The 18096-nt window shown below is 41.7% G+C and overlaps 2 protein-coding genes across 3 annotated transcripts; both read right to left on the minus strand.

Moving 5' to 3' along the window:
• Positions 1-770: 770 nt before the first annotated feature.
• LOC135932180 (gastrula zinc finger protein XlCGF57.1-like) lies at positions 771-6129 on the minus strand. 2 transcript variants are annotated; one of them, XM_065469542.1, is made up of 3 exons: positions 5882-6129; positions 2309-2707; positions 776-1407 (listed from the first exon to the last, which is right to left on the minus strand). In XM_065469542.1, exons 1-3 carry the CDS (start codon positions 6051-6053, stop codon positions 1367-1369), a joined length of 612 nt encoding a protein of 203 aa, XP_065325614.1. In that variant the 5' UTR covers positions 6054-6129; the 3' UTR covers positions 776-1366. The 2 variants fall into 2 exon arrangements, with proteins under 2 accessions (XP_065325613.1, XP_065325614.1); XM_065469541.1 differs by having other exon boundaries at positions 771-2707.
• Positions 6130-10078: 3949 nt separating this feature from the next.
• On the minus strand, positions 10079-17894 carry LOC134616214 (zinc finger protein 260-like). The gene is made up of 3 exons (XM_063460944.2): positions 17603-17894; positions 14725-15105; positions 10079-12042 (listed from the first exon to the last, which is right to left on the minus strand). The coding sequence occupies exons 1-3, from the start codon at positions 17772-17774 to the stop codon at positions 10949-10951; spliced, it is 1647 nt and encodes a 548-aa protein (XP_063317014.2). The 5' UTR covers positions 17775-17894; the 3' UTR covers positions 10079-10948.
• Positions 17895-18096: the final 202 nt, after the last annotated feature.

An 18096-nucleotide genomic window follows, 5' to 3' on the forward strand; every position in this document is an offset into this window, starting at 1 on the left:
GAGAAGTTCAAATCCAGATCAGAGAGGAGGAGGAGAGATTCAGGGAGGAGCTGAGCTGTTACTGAACTAGAAGAGAGAGAAACCTCCACATTCAACAGAGTTCAGCACACAAACCATAAACTTTACCTTCATTCAACATGTTGTCTTTGGACTATTATGCACTTTCTTTACTGATTCTCACTATTCTAACAGGTACGTTACAATCTGTGTGTTTAAAGAAATACATTTGAATTGTGAGGATTTATAAAAGTATCAAATATGTTTCTGTTTCTTTAGGTGTCAGCTGTGAAGATCTCACTCCAACCAACAAAGAAGTGTTTAGTGTAGAAGGCAGCACTGTTACTCTGTCCTATAAATTATCCAGAGAAGTGAAGACTAATGATTATTTCTTCTGGTATCGACAATATCCTGGAATACAACCAGAGTTACTCATCTCTCACTCTGCATCAGGAGTAATAGGAACAGAAAAAATCCCTGGACTGAAAATTGAAGTGGGGAAAAACCAGTTCAACATGAGCATCTCCTCTGCCGCAGTGACAGACTCTGCTGTGTACTACTGTGCTGTGAGGCCCACAGTGACAGGAAACACCAAAACTCTGTACAAAAACCTTTGGAGCAAAGACAACAGAATACTCCACAACATCCACTAGAGGGAGCCACACACTGTTAAACCTCTGATTCTTGTGTCATTGGACTGATGACAAAGACAACAGAGAAATGAAGCAGTAAAGATCAGAGACAGAGACAGAGCTGCTGTGGAAGCACAAAACTATTAGAAGAAAAAAAACTTTATTTATAAAGAACACTTTCTAACAATGTCGAACATTTACAGTTTGTTTGTCTTCTGAAGAAACAGAAACAAAACTGCTTTAGCTGTCAGATATCACCACTCCAACATCTGAGCTCATAACCCACAAATAACTGAGACACAGTCAAAAAGAATAACAGACATTTCAATCAGAGTCAGAGATCGTCTTGTATCCTCTGGTTTTCAACAACACTCAGAATCCAAAGTGATGGAGGTAAAGTTTGTGCGACTCCATCACAGGAGAAAATCTCAAAGGCTGCAGATGAAGACCATCAGCTGACAAAATGCTCCTCCACTTTTTTAATATTTGAATGTATCGTTATAAATTTACACGGTTGTAATAATATGACACAGACACTGCTGTAGAAAATCACTGAAAACATGCTGAACTCAAAGGTTGATTATAGTGTTATTAGAAAAGTTACAAAACCCTTCTTCCAGAATCTCAAAGAAATCTCCCAAAACAAGAAACTCCCTAAAATTCAAAAGGTCAAAAGAATGTGATCACAGATACAGCAGCAGAAATGAGCATCCTCTGAAGGGTGGCGCTGGCCTCCCTTAGTGATCGGGTGAGGAGGTCAACTGCTCATGAGGGACTTCTTACAAAAAAAGAAAAAAGAACAGATATTATCAGAACAAATGCTGCAAATCAGAATAGTTGTTGGAGTAGTGTAAAGGTGTTTGAAATACGGTTTTCCCCACAAAACTTTCAGGACTACGACTTCTGCTGTTGGTGGGTTTTCATGTGCAACGACAAATGATGACTCTGACGGAACATTTTCCCACAGGTTTTACAGTGATACGGTTTCTCTCCTGTGTGGATAGTTTTGTGGCTTTTAAGTGACGTTGACAGAGTAAATCTTTCCCCGCAGGTCTCACAAACATATGGCTTCTCTCCTGTGTGCACTCTCATGTGGCGCAGAAGGTTACAGCGTGTAGTGAAGGTTTTCCCACATGCTTGGCAAGGATGAGGCCTCTCTCCTGTGTGGCTCGCGGTGTGGATTTTAAGCGAGGCTGACGTTGTAAATCTTTCCCCGCAGATCTTACAAACGTGAGGCTTCTCTCCTGTGTGGCGTCGCATGTGGCTCAACAAATTACTACCTTGACTAAAAGTTTTTCCACACGTTGTGCAGGAATACGGCCTCTCGCCGGTGTGGATTCGCTGGTGGGCCATCAAATGACCACTTTGATTGAAAGACTTCCCACATGTTTTACAAGAATACGGTCTCTCGCCGGTGTGGATTCTCATGTGGATCATCAAATCACTGCTTTGACTAAAGGTTTTCTCACATGTTTTGCAAGAATGAATCTTCTCTCCTGTGTGAGTTTTTGTGTGACGCAACAAAATGCTCTTTTCACTAAAGTTTTTCTCACATGTTTTGCAAGTATGCAGCTTCTGTCTTGTTTGCATTCTGTGACGTGTCCTCTTTTGAGACTTTTTCCTGAAGGCCTTTTTACGTTTTGTTAAGGGAAAACCATCTACTTTCAAAGGCTGTTTACCTGTATCAGTGTTACACTTATCAGCTGGCATGGGAGAGTTTTCTGTATCATTGCTCTGATTTCTGCTTCTATTTCCAGTCGAACCTGAATTGACATTCCTGCTTCCTTCCTGATCTTGGCTCTCAGCTACAGCAGAGCTGTGAGCAGGGAGCTGGTCACTGTCTGGTTCTGCTTCACTCTGGTCGCTTTCCCCCCAAGTAACAATCACCTTAAAAATGGTATCATTCTCTTCCTTCACTACAACCTGATCTCCCTCCTGACTGCTGCACAGTTCCTCCTGTTCCTCTGTACTCTGTGGAGGTTCTGGTTCCTCCCAGTCCAGTCTGGAGCTCCTCTCCTGGTTACAGAGCTGCTGCTTAGGGAGAACCTCCTCCTTACAGACATGCTGCTGCGCAACGTCTGGAAGGACAGAAAGAGACAAGAAAAAGAAAAGAAACACGGTTATGACAATAGGACATCACCATATATTTCTATTACTTAGTCAGCGTGTCAATCACCGTTCATTGTTGCAAGTTAGGGTTTCCATCCCAGCTGTTCTGGCAGTGGCGGGAATACATGTGAGCTGTGTGGATGGCCAGAGTACTGAGAAGCAAGGTTTCTTTCACTTTGTAGAAATGGCTCCAAATTAATGTATGTCTATACTAATTCAGTATTTTGGACTAACAAAACCAAGATGCCCCCCCCTCCCAATGATGAAACTGACCACCGACTCGTTTAGTAGTACTCAAATGTAAATTATTTTCCTGGTTCATTACAAACCACCAGGGCAGTGCTGTGAAAAATGAATTGCTTGTTATAATAATAATACTAATGATAATGATAATAATAATAATAATAATAATTATAATAATAATAATAATAATGGATTGCATTTATACACCAGTAGGTGGTAGGTGAAGTGTCTTGCCCAAGGACACAACGACCGAGACTGTCTGAGCCAGGGCTCGAACCAGCAACCCTCCGATTACAAGACGAACTGCAAACTCTTGAGCCACCTGCTGAATGAAAAAAGAAAAAAGAAAAAAAAGAAGCCGTCTGAAAAAGTGACTCCAGCGAACCACAGCGAGAGCCAATGTGAACCTTCCTCAGAATAGCCAGTCTACCAAAATCTCTTCAAGAGCGCAGCAACGACTCATCCAGGACGTCACAGAAAAACCCAGAACAACACATAAAGAACTTAGTTCAATATTCAACAACAAGACAGAATCTGGGAGACTAGACGAGACAAAAGTTGAACTTTCTGGAAGGTTTGAGTCCCGTTTTAAGTGATGTAAAACTAACACAACATTTCAAAAAAGAACATCATAGCAACAGTTAAACATGGTGGTGGCAGTGTGATGCTGTGGGGCTGCTTTGCTGCTTCTGGGTGACGACCAGAAAGCCCTGACGGAAAATCCCAGTCCGACTTCAAAGTCTTAAAGGATTTCACAGCCTGCTGTTCCGCACCAGCGTAAACCTTCCAAATGCTGAACTGCAAAACTTTGGAACAGCTTTCTGCCTCCACTCTTGAGTCATTGCCCTTATGTAAGCCTCTCCTCTTCATGTAATCTTTATGTTTTGTCTTGATCTAATCAAAATGTAACTTTTAAAGAAAACAATTTCTTAAACACAAAAAATATCAAAATGTTTTAAGTACAGTCGAAGGTCAAAGTCAAATAAAATTAAGATATATATGGAATCTAAACTAAGGCAAAAAATGTACCTTTACTCTGTTTTCTTGGAAAAGTTTCTGACGTTAAAAGGAGGAAGGTTTTAGTGCTGCTGAGAAGAGCACAAACATGAATTAATATTAATAATAATTCAGTGTCAACCTAACAACCCTCGGGCCCGTGGCTCAGAGTTTATTGGTTCATGTACAATTTTACTGACTTGTCAAAAAAGCTTTTATTTGGATATTTTAAAAATATTAATGCAATTTAATTGATACAATATTTTATATTATTTCACTTTTAATTTGAAAAATGTTATGAAAGCCTAGAAATGAATACAGTGGATTACACCCCACGCCCCCCTGCAGACTTAAAACTGGAGGCTGTGAGGGCTTAATGTTGTTTATTCACACGCTGCTCCTAAATCTGTTTGTATTGCAGGTCTTTGTTTAGTTGCTAATGTGGGTGAAATGCTCGTGTTTACATCATTTAACACATCGGCGTGCAACAGAGCCATGCATTAAACGAAGCATCAAAGCAAAGGTATGTATGCCTGTACCTATTACAGGTACTGCGCTGCAGTGGTTTGTATCATATCTATCTAATAGACTCCAATTTGTTCATGTAAATGGAGAGTCCTCTTCACACACTGAGGTCAATTATGGAGTTCCACAGGGTTCAGTGCTAGGACCAATTCTGTTTACATTATCAGAATCAGAATACTTTATTGATCACTAGGGGAAATTATTATACATGCTTCCCTTAGGCAGTATCATCAGATGGCATAGTATACAGTTTCACTGCTATGCAGATGACACCCAGCTCTATCTGTCCATGAAGCCAGGTAACACACACCAATGAGTTAAACTGTAGGAATGTCTTAAAGACATAAAGACCTGGATGGCCGCTAACTTTCTGCTTCTTAATTCAGGCTGGACTACTGTAATTCATTATTATCAGGAAGTCCTAAAAACTCGCTGAAAAGCCTTCAGTTAATCCAAAATGCTGCAGCAAGAGTCCTGACAGGGACTAGAAACAGAGAGCAGATTTCTCCTGTATTGGCTTCCCTTCATTGGCTTCCTGTTAAATCCAGAATTCAAAATCCTGCTCCTCACATACAAGGTCTTAAATAATCAGGCCCCATCTTATCTTAATGACCTTGTAGTACCATATCACCCTATTAGAGCACTTCGCTCTCACACTGCAGGCTTACTTGTTGTTCCTAGAGTATTTAAAAGTAGAATGGGAGGCAGAGCCTTCAGTTTTCAGGCCTCTTCTGTGGAACCAGCTTCCAGTTTGGATTCAGGAGACAGACACCATCTCTACTTTCAAGATTAGGCTTCAAACTTTCCTTTTTGCTAAAGCATATAGTTAGGGCTGGACCAGGTGACCCTGAATCCTCCCTTACTTATGCTGCAACAGGTGTAGGCTGCTGGGGGATTCCCATGATGCACTGGGTGTTTCCTCTACACTCACTATGTGTTAAAAGACCTCGCTGCATTGAATCATTAGTTGTTATTAATCTCTGTCTCTCTTCCGCCGCATGTCTTTGTCCTGTCTTCCTCTCCTCACTCCTAACTGGTCGCTGCAGATGGCCCCGCCCCTCCCTGAGCCTGGTTCTACTGGAAGACGCTTAAAGGGAATTTTCCCTTCCCACTGTCGCCAATTGCATGGTCACAGGGCGTCATCTGATTACTGGAGTTTTTTCTGCACTACTGTAGAGTCTTTGCCTTACAGTATAAAGTGTCTTGATGCGGTTGCTGTTATTTAGCGCCATATACATTGAACTGAAATTAAATTGCTCTTTTGATCGTCTTATGTGTCCATTTTCTGGCGCTGGTTGATTATATTGATACCTCTGTAACTCACACTGTGGATTTATTTTGCCCGAAAACTCGCTACCGAATAAACGTCACAGACTCACCTGTCCTGTGCAGCTTGATTTGGGGTTTCCAGGTGATATCCAGCAGTCTGCGCTGACGGTCGATCTCTTCCTCGTACTGGACGATCGTTTTTTCAAACTCCAAGAATATTTGTTCAGCAGCAGCAGTTAGTCGCTCGTTGATAAACTCTCTCAGAGACTGAACTGAAGGCATTGTTACTGCCACAGCTCACACACAACAACACAACACAACCGACCTGAAACAAAGATTAGCGTCTCTCCCCCGTTTACATCCGCCTGGTGCCACACGGTAAAGTTCCGGCAGAAGAGTTGCCTTTTTGTTCCGCTTCGTAATGCTCGAACGTGTCTGTTTCTCTTTATCCACAAACACTTTTTCATAACCACCATAAGTTTTCAGTTTTCAACTCTAATTTTGTTTTCTCCGTTGCTGTGAGGGTCCATGCAGAGTGTATCCGGTCAAATTTCCACCAAAAGCAGAAATAAATAAATAAACAAACAAAGTTAGAGACCGCAATCAAATTGGCTAAAATTCTACTGGTACTGAACTAGTTATTTTTGCTCATTATAAAGGAGATAAGTAAAAAAAAATCAATCTGTTTATTGTATGTTGCTTTTATCTGTGTTTTTTACTTCAGAGGCAGCAGGAACTATGACTGCTGTGCTTCTCTGACTGGGTGGACTGAGGTTTTTGCCCCACACATGGGATTCCCAGACACTTCTTTTTTCTTCTTCTTTTCCTTACTACTACTACTAATTCTTCTTCTTCTTCTTCTTCTTCTTGTTATTATTATTATTATTATTATTTTAAGTGTATATTATCAGAATGGACACAATAAAAATAAATCAAACAGTGGTTTACACTGAAACAAACAAACAAAACGTTCCAGAGTCTTCTTCACACAGTCCACGGGAATTATTCCAGGTACATGGAAAAGCAGGAATTTGAAATGTCATCTGTTTAACTTTGGGCAGAATCGCTGCTGCTGCAGTGCCAGAAGCTGCTGGATTAGTTTTCTAAGGGTCCCGGATGATCTCCATCACCAGGCTGTTTTCATTTGTTGGACACTAGAAATTAAAGTTTTGAAATAAACTCTGCCTGAATGAATTATCCAGTTGTTCATTATATTTGTTCATTAAGTGGGTCACAGATGGTACTATTGTTTCCATCCAGGTTTCTAAAAACCTTATCAGTGAGCTGCTGATTAAAGGAGCTGATGATGTGATTTTTAGCCTTTGAAAAATGAAAATGATAAATTTGTGATGACCACATCTTTAAAGTCCTAGGACCTGGCGTCCACATATGTGGACATCGCATTTTGGGTTATTTAGACCAAAATACTCAATTTTGCTCTACAAGGGCCTGATATCCACTTACGAGGACATTATACTGCTACTGTTCTATCGAAATTTTAAACAAATATCCTCATATGTGGCTCTCATTTTTCTTAGCAACAAAAATTAGGTTTTAAAAAAAATCAGGTCCCAATCATCCCAAATATCAAAGGGAAATTAAAAACGCATGCGGTGGAAGAGCTCGGGTCTTAGGAGGTTAAAGTCCTTCACATTTAATGAAGCAAACAACACAGAAGAGCTGAGCTTCAGGAAATGAAACATGAATGAAAATGAAACACAAAGAATGTTATGGAACCAGCTATGGCGCAAGGCAGAAACATCCCATCGTGTAGGTTTAGACTTTTTAACTAACAGATGTCAGTGTGTGAGAGTAAACGGCTGTTTTTCCAATCAGCTGAATTCTTCTTCTGGTTCACCACAGGGATGTTGTCTCTCTCCCCTACTGTATATTTTGTACACAAATGACTGTCGGAGTACACAGCCTAACAGGCATTTCATTAAATATGTGGATCACACAGTCATGGTGAAGAATATTCCCATGGGCCTGTTGTGGATGAGTTTGTTTCTTGGTGTGATCAGTCATTCTTAAAGATCAACACCTTGAAAACTGAGGACCTGGTAACTGACTCCAGGAGGACATCCCCCCATCCTGCACTAACAGTAGTAAACAGTGCAGCCATTGAACTAGTGGACAGTTGGAAGTATTTGGGGTTTGCTCTTGATCATGCTCTGTCCTTTGTGTCACATTTTGCTGCTACAGTGAAAAAGATCCAACAACAGCTGCACTTTTTAATGAGATTGAAAGTTTTTAACGTTTCATGTGAAATGATGACCCCCCCCCCTCCCTTTTTTTTAAATAAAAGTTTGATTGAATCTGTTTTAATGTTTTGTATCATTGCTTGGTTTGGTGATCAGACTTGGTAACCTGGTTAAAGTGACTCGTCAGATTTCAGGCAGGTGCTGAGGAAGACGACCTCTGTCATGTGAAGAGTAAGAGACATAGAGTGTCTTTTATACCTGCTGCTGTTATCATGCTTAATAACACCAAACTATAAGCGTTGTTGCCATCACTACCGCACTTTGCTGATGCTACGGATAAAACTTGGTCTGTTCTTTTTTTTACTTTTAATGCATGTGTTGTTTGACATGTGGATAAACTGCAAATTATTTTCCCATTGGGGACAATAAAGTTACCACTGACATCAATCTAAACTGCCAAACTCGATTTAGTGTCATTTAACCAACACTTTGACCTTCAGTGTATTTAAGTGCATATTAGAAGTCATTGTCCATTTGGCCCAGCCGGTTCTATTTTCTGTTTTTCCTTTATAATTAAAAAGACAAATTAGGAAGATTTTTTTTTAAATTTTTGATGAACATTTGAACCGATAGGTGTCACACGCTGTTTTACCACAGAGTTTAATCCTTCAGTCAATTCAAATCTACCAGCTTGCTTATAAATCTGCTGCTCCACACACATATATACAAATAACTAATTTCTTTACTTTTTATTGCTAGTTTTTAAGTCTTTCTTCATGTATTGTGTTGTAATTCCTGTGTACTGGCTTTGTGAAACATGGATTCCTAATGTTAAAGCCATGCTAACTTGCTTTATTTTCCCCACAAAACAATAAACCATATATGTGTGTATATATATATATATATATATATATATATATATATATATATATATATATATATATATATATGTATATAAAAAACATGAGGACTCAGGTTCTGTGAATTCTTCTGGTGTCTCCACATTTATAGCTCATCTAATCTGGAAACGTATCTGACTCTGAGTCTCACTTTTAGCTGAGTGATGGAGAACATTTGGGTCATTGTGCAGACAGTGCAAAGTGCTCCATCCTCCCTCCTCACAGCGACTCAAATGCTGCTAACAGTCTGTGAACCAGGAGGAAGAGGAAGTGAGAGAAGTGAACATCCAGCTCAAAGAGGAGACAGAGGGCAACATCATCCAGTAGGCGGTGCTCTCCTTCTGCACTGTGTTCAACCATTGTGTCAATAATAAGTGCTGCTGTGAAGAGAACAATTCTCAGACTGAATGTTGAACATCAGCTAGTTTCTCCTGTTGATTTAAACCTTGTTGTACAGATGGAACATTGGCTGTGGATTATTCTTGCGGCTCTTTTCTTTGGTAAGATACAAACATCAACATGTTTCCTCTGCACACGATTCACAACAAGGACAGAAAGAGGAGATTTAAACATTTTACACTGTGGAACTTTTCAATAACTTCAATCATGTTTATTGATCCATCTCTTCCTCTGCATGTTCTGTTCTTCCTCAGAGTGTAAAGGAGAAGACAAAGTGATCCAGGAACAAGGAGATGTCACTGCTGCTGAAAGAGACACAGTTACACTTTACTGCAAATATGAAACAACTTCTACATATCCATATTTGTTCTGGTACAAACAGGACGTGAACGACTATCCGAAATATGTTTTACGGCGAGATGCTTCTGGAACACAAAACGCTCAAGAGTTCCCAAAACACAGATTTGATGCTGAACTCAACAAGACATCAGTTCCTCTGAAGATCCAGAAGCTTCAGCTGTCTGACTCTGCTGTGTACTACTGTGCTCTGCAGCCCACAGTGACAGGAAACACCAAAACTCTGTACAAAAACCTTTGGAGCAAAGACAACAGAATACTCCACAACATCCACTAGAGGGAGCCACACACTGTTAAACCTCTGATTCTTGTGTCATTGGACTGATGACAAAGACAACAGAGAAATGAAGCAGTAAAGATCAGAGACAGAGACAGAGCTGCTGTGGAAGCACAAAACTATTTGAAGAAAAAAACCTTTATTTACAACAAAATGTTTTTAACAACTTTGAACATCCACAGTTTGAGTTTTAAAGGAGACACGAACAAACAGTTAAAGAAAAAGAAGAAAAATTAAAGCTGTTTAAAGAAATTAAACAGAAAAGAAATTAAAGAAATTAAATTCTTTGTGACACTTTCAACGCTCCAAAATCTGAGCCCACAATTCACAAATAACCACGAGACGGAAAAACAAGAACAACACACATTTCTATCAGTGAGAGATTGTCTCGTACCTGCTGGTTTAAATGACACTCAGACGCACACAAAAACCAAAGTAACAATAAAAAGGTTTGTGTGACTGTTACAGCTGCTGTTCGAAAACTGCAGATGGATGACACCAGGTGAAATACTACTTCTCCACTTTAATATTTACATCACCATTATAAATTTAAAATGTCATAAAATGATCCAAAAGCTGCTGTAGAACATCACTGAAAATGTGTTGAACTTACAAATAACTGGAATCTCTGAGAGGTCGATATAATGCTATTAGAACAGTTACAAAGTCCTCTTCCAGAGTGTCAAAGAAATCTCCCAAAACAAGAAATTAGGATAAAAAAAAAATAAAAAAAAATGAAAGAACAAAATCACAGGACGCGGCCCCGAGGCAGATCCAGAACAATTACACCTCTCGCCTGACTTGGGAATACCTGAGTGTTCCCCTGAAGGAGGTCTGAGCTTCTCTGCTCAGGCTACTGGCCCAAACCCAGCAGCAGAAGATGGATGGATGAACTCAGTCCTGCTGGTCAGTCAGACAGATTCTCAGTGCATCCAACCAACCACAGCAAGAAGACTTTAAACATGGCTTTCTCCAAAAGGAAAAGGAATCTAACATGTAATATATTCTAAAAGATGCGTTATGTTTTCATTAGGGTAGTGGTTCTTAAAATGTCTGTTTATGGGTTTTCATGTGAAACAACAAATGATGACTCTGGCGGAACATTTTCCCACAGGTTTTACAGTGATACGGCTTCTCTCCTGTGTGGATCGTGTTGTGGCTTTTTAGCGACGTTGACAGAGTAAATCTTTCCCCGCAGGTCTCACAAACATACGGTTTCTCTCCTGTGTGCGTTCTCATGTGGCGCAGCAGGTTACTGCGTTTAATGAACGTTTTCTCACATAACTGGCAAGAATGAGGCCTCTCTCCTGTGTGGATCACTTTGTGTAATTTAAGTGACGATGATTCGGAAAAACATTCCCCACAGTCCTCGCACAGGTACGGCTTCTCTCCTCTGTGGCTTCGCATGTGGCCCAACAAATGACTACTCTGACTGAAAGTCTTTTCACACACTGTGCAGGAATACGGCCTCTCACCGGTGTGGATTCTCAGGTGGATCATCAGATTCCCGCGTTGCCTAAAAGTTTTGCCACATAAGTGGCAGGCAAACAACCTCTCTCCTGTGTGGACAGTCATGTGGCGCAGCAAAGTGCTCTTCTGAGCAAAACTTTTCTCACATGTCTTACAGGTGAATGGTTTCTCACCTGTGTGGATTTTGTAATGCTCCTTTATTTGACACTTTTTCTTAAAAGACTTTCCACAAATTTCACACTGGAGAGATTTTCGACCCGTGTCAGTGTTACACCGACTCGCTGATGGCGGGAATTCTTCTGAATTGTTGCTCTGACTTCTGTTTACGTGAAGTTTTGACTCTGGATTTCCAGAGTCTGAATCTCCCTTCTTCCCTCCTTCCTGATGTCGGCTCTCAGCTGCAGCAGAGCCGTGAGTGAGGAGCTGGTCACGGTTTGCTTCTGATTCACTGTGGTCACTTTTGCTGTGAGCAGAAGTCACCGTAGAAGTTTTCGTCTCTGTCACTACGGGCTGCTCTCCGTCCTGACTGCTGCAGAGTTTGTTCTGTTCCTCTGTGCGCTGTGGAGGTTCTGGTTCTCCCTGGTCCAATCTGGAGCTCCTGTCCTGGTTCCTGAGCTGCTGCTGAGGGAGAACCCCCTCCTGCTTACAGACATGCTGCTGTGGGAGGTCTGCAGAGACAATAGGAGACCAGAAAAAGAAAAGCAGTGAAATACATTGTTCCTTTAATCTGTAAAGATTTATGACAATAAGATCCATGTTTGCTTTAACTAGTATTTGTATTATCATATATGCTTTTATATGATGTAGTAACTGTTAGAGATCTCAGGTGCTGTGCTGTCCCTGTGGGTGATGGGCCCAAAGCACGGTGGATTCATCTGATTTCTTTGGGCTGTGCTCAGATGCCTCCCTGCATGCTCCCCCCAAAGGTTGGCTTCAGCAGGGGGACCAGGACTGACACTTCTGGGTGAGGTTACCCAAAGATTTCTAAAAAGACCCAAATTGTCTGCATCCAAACAAGATAGCTCAAGTATCTTGGGATTGTATTCATGAAAATCTGGAAGGAAGAGGGTAGGAGTGAGCGAAATATCGAATATACTCGGTGTATCGTGAGTTTTTCCACTTACGATGGTAAAAAACGCTATGGCAATATTAAGCTGTCTGTATGTAATTCACTATGAGTTTTTTTTTCTCCAACATGCTATGAATGCATCATTAATGCCTCCTGCACTGCGCTGAACATGCGTGTTTATATACTGGCAGATAGGGAAAAATACGGCAACAGCGGGAATTTTAGACAAGCGAAGGGATGAGACGCGCTGTCGTTTGGATTTCATGAGGACGTCGAACAAAATGTGGTAATTTGCAAAACATGCGTAAAACTATTGCTGCTAAAGGTAGCAGTACTACAAATTTATTCCACCAGCTGAAAAATCATCCACTGCAAAATTAGAGGTGTTTTAAACTCAGCATGTGAATGTCTCCCCACACACCAAAGAAAACATGAAATTAACCAGCTGTGATGACCGTGACTGTTCAACGTCAGTCGGTTTTATAGTCACTGTCTTGAATTTAGTTTGTGTTATATTGGTGAAAAACCTCTGTGAGCAACTGATGGTTAAAAAATTGTTAAAACATTTCAATTCATTCAGATTTTTGGTATTCAGATAAAAATACTGAATGGTTGATTTTAATGAGTGTACGACTTTCCAAACATATATATCACGTATATAAACATTTCCTGATATTAGATCTTCCTCATATTGCCCAGACCTAGAGGAGGTTATAGTGGAGCAGTTCCAACCCTCAGCCCTGTTCATCAGACCAGGGTAATGAAGAGTAGGACTTTCCTCTGTAGGGTGTCGGGACTCGGCTTTAAACATCTGGTGAGGAGCTGCTGTTCTTCCACATCAAAAGAAGCTCGAAGTGAAGTAGATGTGTTTCAGCCAAGACGTCTGCGTGCCTCCCTTTGGAGGTTTTCTTGGGCATGGCCAAATTGGAGAAGACTCCAGCCCAATCCCACAGAGGCTTGGGCTCATCTGGCTGGGAATGTCTCAGGATCCCCATGGAGGAATTGAAAACTGTTGCTGTGGAAGATGTCTGGAATACCCTGCTTAGCTAGCTGCCACCGTGACCCAATGGGAGATTAGCAGAAGATAATGGAGGAGTGGATGGATGGAGATCTGACACGTACATGAGACAAGAATGTGGAAAACTATAAAATGGCAATAATGATGGCGACACTGTGTCCCGGATCAGTTTGCCTGTTCTTCTCGATGTGGAGGAGCACCCTCTGTACTAGCATGCTTCCCCTTCAGCCCCTGTTGGATATCCCTCAGGTAAAAAATGGTGTATCATCTTTAGGTGGAAACTAGCGAGCTAACTCCCTGCTAACTTCGAACTCGGTTAAACTTCATAAATTCTGTTTTCGTGGATGCCTGAATGTTAAACTTAATTGTTACAGCTGATAGAGCAGCCACACTGATTATTTTATTAAAGATTAAAGCATTTAGACAGTTTGTAACTCTGTGACGCCGCAGTGATCGTTTGACTTTGGGACCTGAAGTGGAGTTTGGACCTGGAAACAGCTAATGACGTCCGACTTAAAGACCGGATAGGAGGCAACCTTTCTGCAAACAGCTGCAGTCTGACTGGAATCACTCTACAAGAGATTGTTGAAGGTCTCAAATAACTGCTGTCTATTTTATCAATGCAGACTAACAGCTAACACATCTCCACCAGTTTAAATGAGGCTTTGTCAGTGAGCACAACTCGGGGGTCTCGACTCAACCAGCTGCCAGGTGGATTTATTCTGTTTATATTCTGAAAGAACAGGAAGGTTACTGAGTGCAAATGTAATCCAGTCTTTAAGTCTGACGTCACTAGCCGTGTCTGGGCTCAAACTCCGCTGCAGGTCCATAAATCAAACGATCACTGTGGCATCACTGAGAGTTGAAAAACGGTCTAAAGTCTTTAGACCGTTTGTAACTCTCAGTGACGTCATATATATGTACATTTTACTATATGTACTATAGCTTTTCTATATTTTCATCCTGTGTCGAGCCAACTGTAATGAAACTGTGTGCCTTGTACACTTGCTGTACACTGAATGACAACAAAAGCATGTCTTTAAGCACCAAGCCCTTCCACAACATTAACCAAACAACACTCGTAGGTTTGCAGCTGCCTGCTGACATGGATCTACTCATTTTATACATACTTTGAGTCTAATGCTGAAACTTTTTCATTATAATAATACTTCATGGTATTTCTTCCTGAAAAATAACTGCAGCTTCATCATAAATTGTGTAACAGAGCTCTGATTAGGACCAGACCATCAGGGTGAGACTCACCTGTTCTATGCACATCTGTCTCAGCACTGGAGGTGACATCCAGCTCTCTGGGCTGATGGTTGATGTCTTTCTTGATCTGGGTAGAATTATTTAAAACTTTGAATGCTTCTCTGGATTCAGTCCCAACAAACACACTGGAGTCAGAGTGACTGGTGTTACTGAGGTCGCTTTCCTTGTAAGTAGCAGTCACCATAAAGGTATCAGTCTCCTCCTCCAGTTCCAGCTGCTCTCCTTCCTGACTGCTGCACAGTTCCTCCTGTTGCTCTATATTCTGTGGAGGTTCTGGTTCCTCCTGGTCCACACTGGAGCTCCTCTCCTGGTTCCAGAGCTGCTGCTCAGAGAGAACCACCTCCTCTTTGCAGAGGAGTCGCAGTGGAAGGTCTGGAAGTAGAAAAGGACACAATAAATAAATAAATGATGCTACAAAAAAGCAAACATACATCTGAGCAAATACTCCGATACACGCACACACACACAAGCTTTCAAAGTTACTACATGGAGAAAAGCCAAAACAGAGAATACACATACACACGCGTACTGAAAAAAAGGCCTCTGAGTCGCTTACAGGCTGTTAATAGTGTCTATACTGCACAATGTAAACATATGGATAACACGGGGAGGTTATGTAGAAGAAAAAGAGGAATTCTGGAGTAAGTTGGATGAAGTGGTACAGAGTGTCTGCAGGGGGAGAGAGAGTTCAACAAACATGTAAGTGAAGGGAGGAGAGGTGATGAGGAGGCGCTGGGTAGGAGTGCCTTTAAAGAAAGGATAGAAAAGGTTGTGTTGAACTTTAACAAGAGGGAGGAACACAGAGGGATGTATGAGACTGGAGGAAGGTGCACACAGGTGAACTCCACCTTATGCAGAAGGTGAAATCTGAAGGAGACATAGCTGGGGGCATCAGATGGAAGTCTGCAAGATAACTTTGAAAATCAATAAGAGGAAGTGAGAGAAGACAGAGGAAAGGAATAAATGGTGGAAGCTGCTCCGAGGTCAGGAGGAGTTGAGACAGACTCCGAGTGGCAGGGAAGAGTTCCCAGAAGACTGGAAAGCACAGCTGACATGCTGAGGGAAACTCTCAGGAAGGGTTTGTGTATAGTACATATTGTGTATCTGTACAGAGGAGAGAGAAGGAGGAGATTTGGTGGAAAGAGAGAAAATTTCTCCTACAGCAAATATTCCGTCATACTAGAAAGTAGGGCTGCACGATTTTGCATAAAATGAGAATCACGATTTTTTTGCTTAGAATTGAGATCACGATTCTCTCACGATTTTCTTTTCCAATATAAATATTTATTGCACTTATTAACTGCACATCAACTTCGTAACAGTTGAAACTGAACATAAAAACAATAAATAAACATAAAATCAATAAATGCCTCACATTTTGTGGTTGCCGCAAAATGTTGTACTGCTTGAAATTCCGTCTCCACCGTTGCTCGACACTGCGTGTATAGAGCAGGTAGTGCAACAATAGAAAAATAGTTGCGGGACGGCACTGTGTAGCGTTTGTCTAGGGTGTTGATCATTTTCCTAAATCCCTCGTTTTGCACAGTGTTGATATATCTTTGGTCAGGTGATAAGTAATAGCCTCCGTAATTTCTTTGTGCCTGCGGGAGTTCGACGTGTATAGGGAAGCGCTGTATAAGGTTCCCGTTATTGATGTTTGGGTGGTTGACCGGGACGAATTTTCTCCTGTCACTTTCTCGTCATCCCTGACGTGTTCTCCGTTGTTTTTTCCCTGCCAATTTGAGCATCACAGCACAGCTTCTGTATCACGTGGTATAAGGCTCCGCCCTTGTCATTTGTTGAGCAGGAAGAGTGAGCGCTTGTTTTCATGCAGATTACGTCCCGGATCAAAATGCGGTACAATCGTCGTCGTCTTTTTTTTTTTTTTTTTTTGAAATCGTTGTCATTTGGAAATGAGATCGCACATAAGTATGAATCGAGATCGCGATTTTCTAACGATTAATCGTGCAGCCCTACTAGAAAGTGTTTTGGAAAAGAGAGAGAAAAGGTCATCTGTTCTCCTGTGTGGACGGAGCAGGAAGGAGGTGTTGTTGTTGTCCCAGCTAAATGAGTGAGTGTGTGTTAGTACATACGATTAAAACTTAAGCACCAATGTCTTTAAAACAACCCCCCCCCCCAAAAAGCCACTAACGTACAACACAGAAACTCCTTCTGATTGGTCAGCATTTACATCACAGACACAAACTGTGATTCGACACTTTGAGTGCATCCAACAATCCACAGCAGAAACACACTGACTGTGATCCAGGGCAGCACGGTGCTGTGGTGGTTAGCACTGTTGCCTCACAGCAAGAAGCTCCTGAGTTTGAATCCACCACCTGCTCATGGCCCTGTGTGGAGTTAGCATGTTCTCCGTGTGTTTGAGTGGGTTCTCCCAGTCCAAACACGTGCACTTAGTGGGGTTAGGTTAACTGGTGATTCTAAATTGCTCCTAAGCGTGTACGTGAGTGTGAATGGTTGTGTGTCTCTCTGTTTGAACGGCCTGTCCAGGGTGCACCTCTCGCCCTGTGGTATCTGTGATACGAATGAAATGAATGAAACTCTCCTGCTTCATAATGACGACACAGTCTGGACAAAGAGCTACCAGAAGCTTTTCTACAACTTTACACAACAAAGAGTTGAGCTGACAGACCTCAGCAGAAAACCAGACACGCGGTTAAAACTGGGCTTCTTTGTTTTTTCTCTCATATGCGGATTTCTCCGGGATTAAATGCGTAGTTAAACTTTCCAGGGGCAGGAAGAGGACGCTCACCGGTCCGGCCCACTGAAGGTCAAAGTGCGCTGTTTGTGGTCCACGGAAGAACATCGGTTTGTGTGACTGAATCCAGCCCACCAGAGTGAGACTCACCTATCCTCCGAAGCTTGATTTGGGGTTTCCAGGTGATATCCAGCAGTCTGCGCTGACGGTCGATCTCTTCCTCGTACTGGACGATCGTTTTTTCAAACTCCAAGAATATTTGTTCAGCAGCAGCAGTTAGTCGCTCGTTGATAAACTCTCTCAGATACTGAACTGAAGGCATTGTTACTGCCACAGCTCACACACAACAATACACTCTGCTACCTTCAAACGTTACTGGCGTTTGACCCCAACACCCGTGGAAACTTAAGGCTACTTCCGCTTTTTCCTGCTTACTTCCACCTGGTGTCACATAGGGAAGTTCCGGCGGTGGATGGCGGCTAATTTTCGTTCCACTGTTGTCACACATCGCTCTCACAGAAAACTTCATATTTGATCTGAACGATGATTTCATTCACAAAGGGACGACACAGCAGACGGACCCACAGATTTGACCAGGCAGGTCTGCCTTCATGGTTCCTCCGGGTTCAGTGACTGTTTTACCC

The sequence above is a fragment of the Pelmatolapia mariae genome, linkage group LG18 (genome assembly GCF_036321145.2).
Source record: "Pelmatolapia mariae isolate MD_Pm_ZW linkage group LG18, Pm_UMD_F_2, whole genome shotgun sequence".
Lineage (NCBI taxonomy): Eukaryota > Metazoa > Chordata > Actinopteri > Cichliformes > Cichlidae > Pelmatolapia > Pelmatolapia mariae.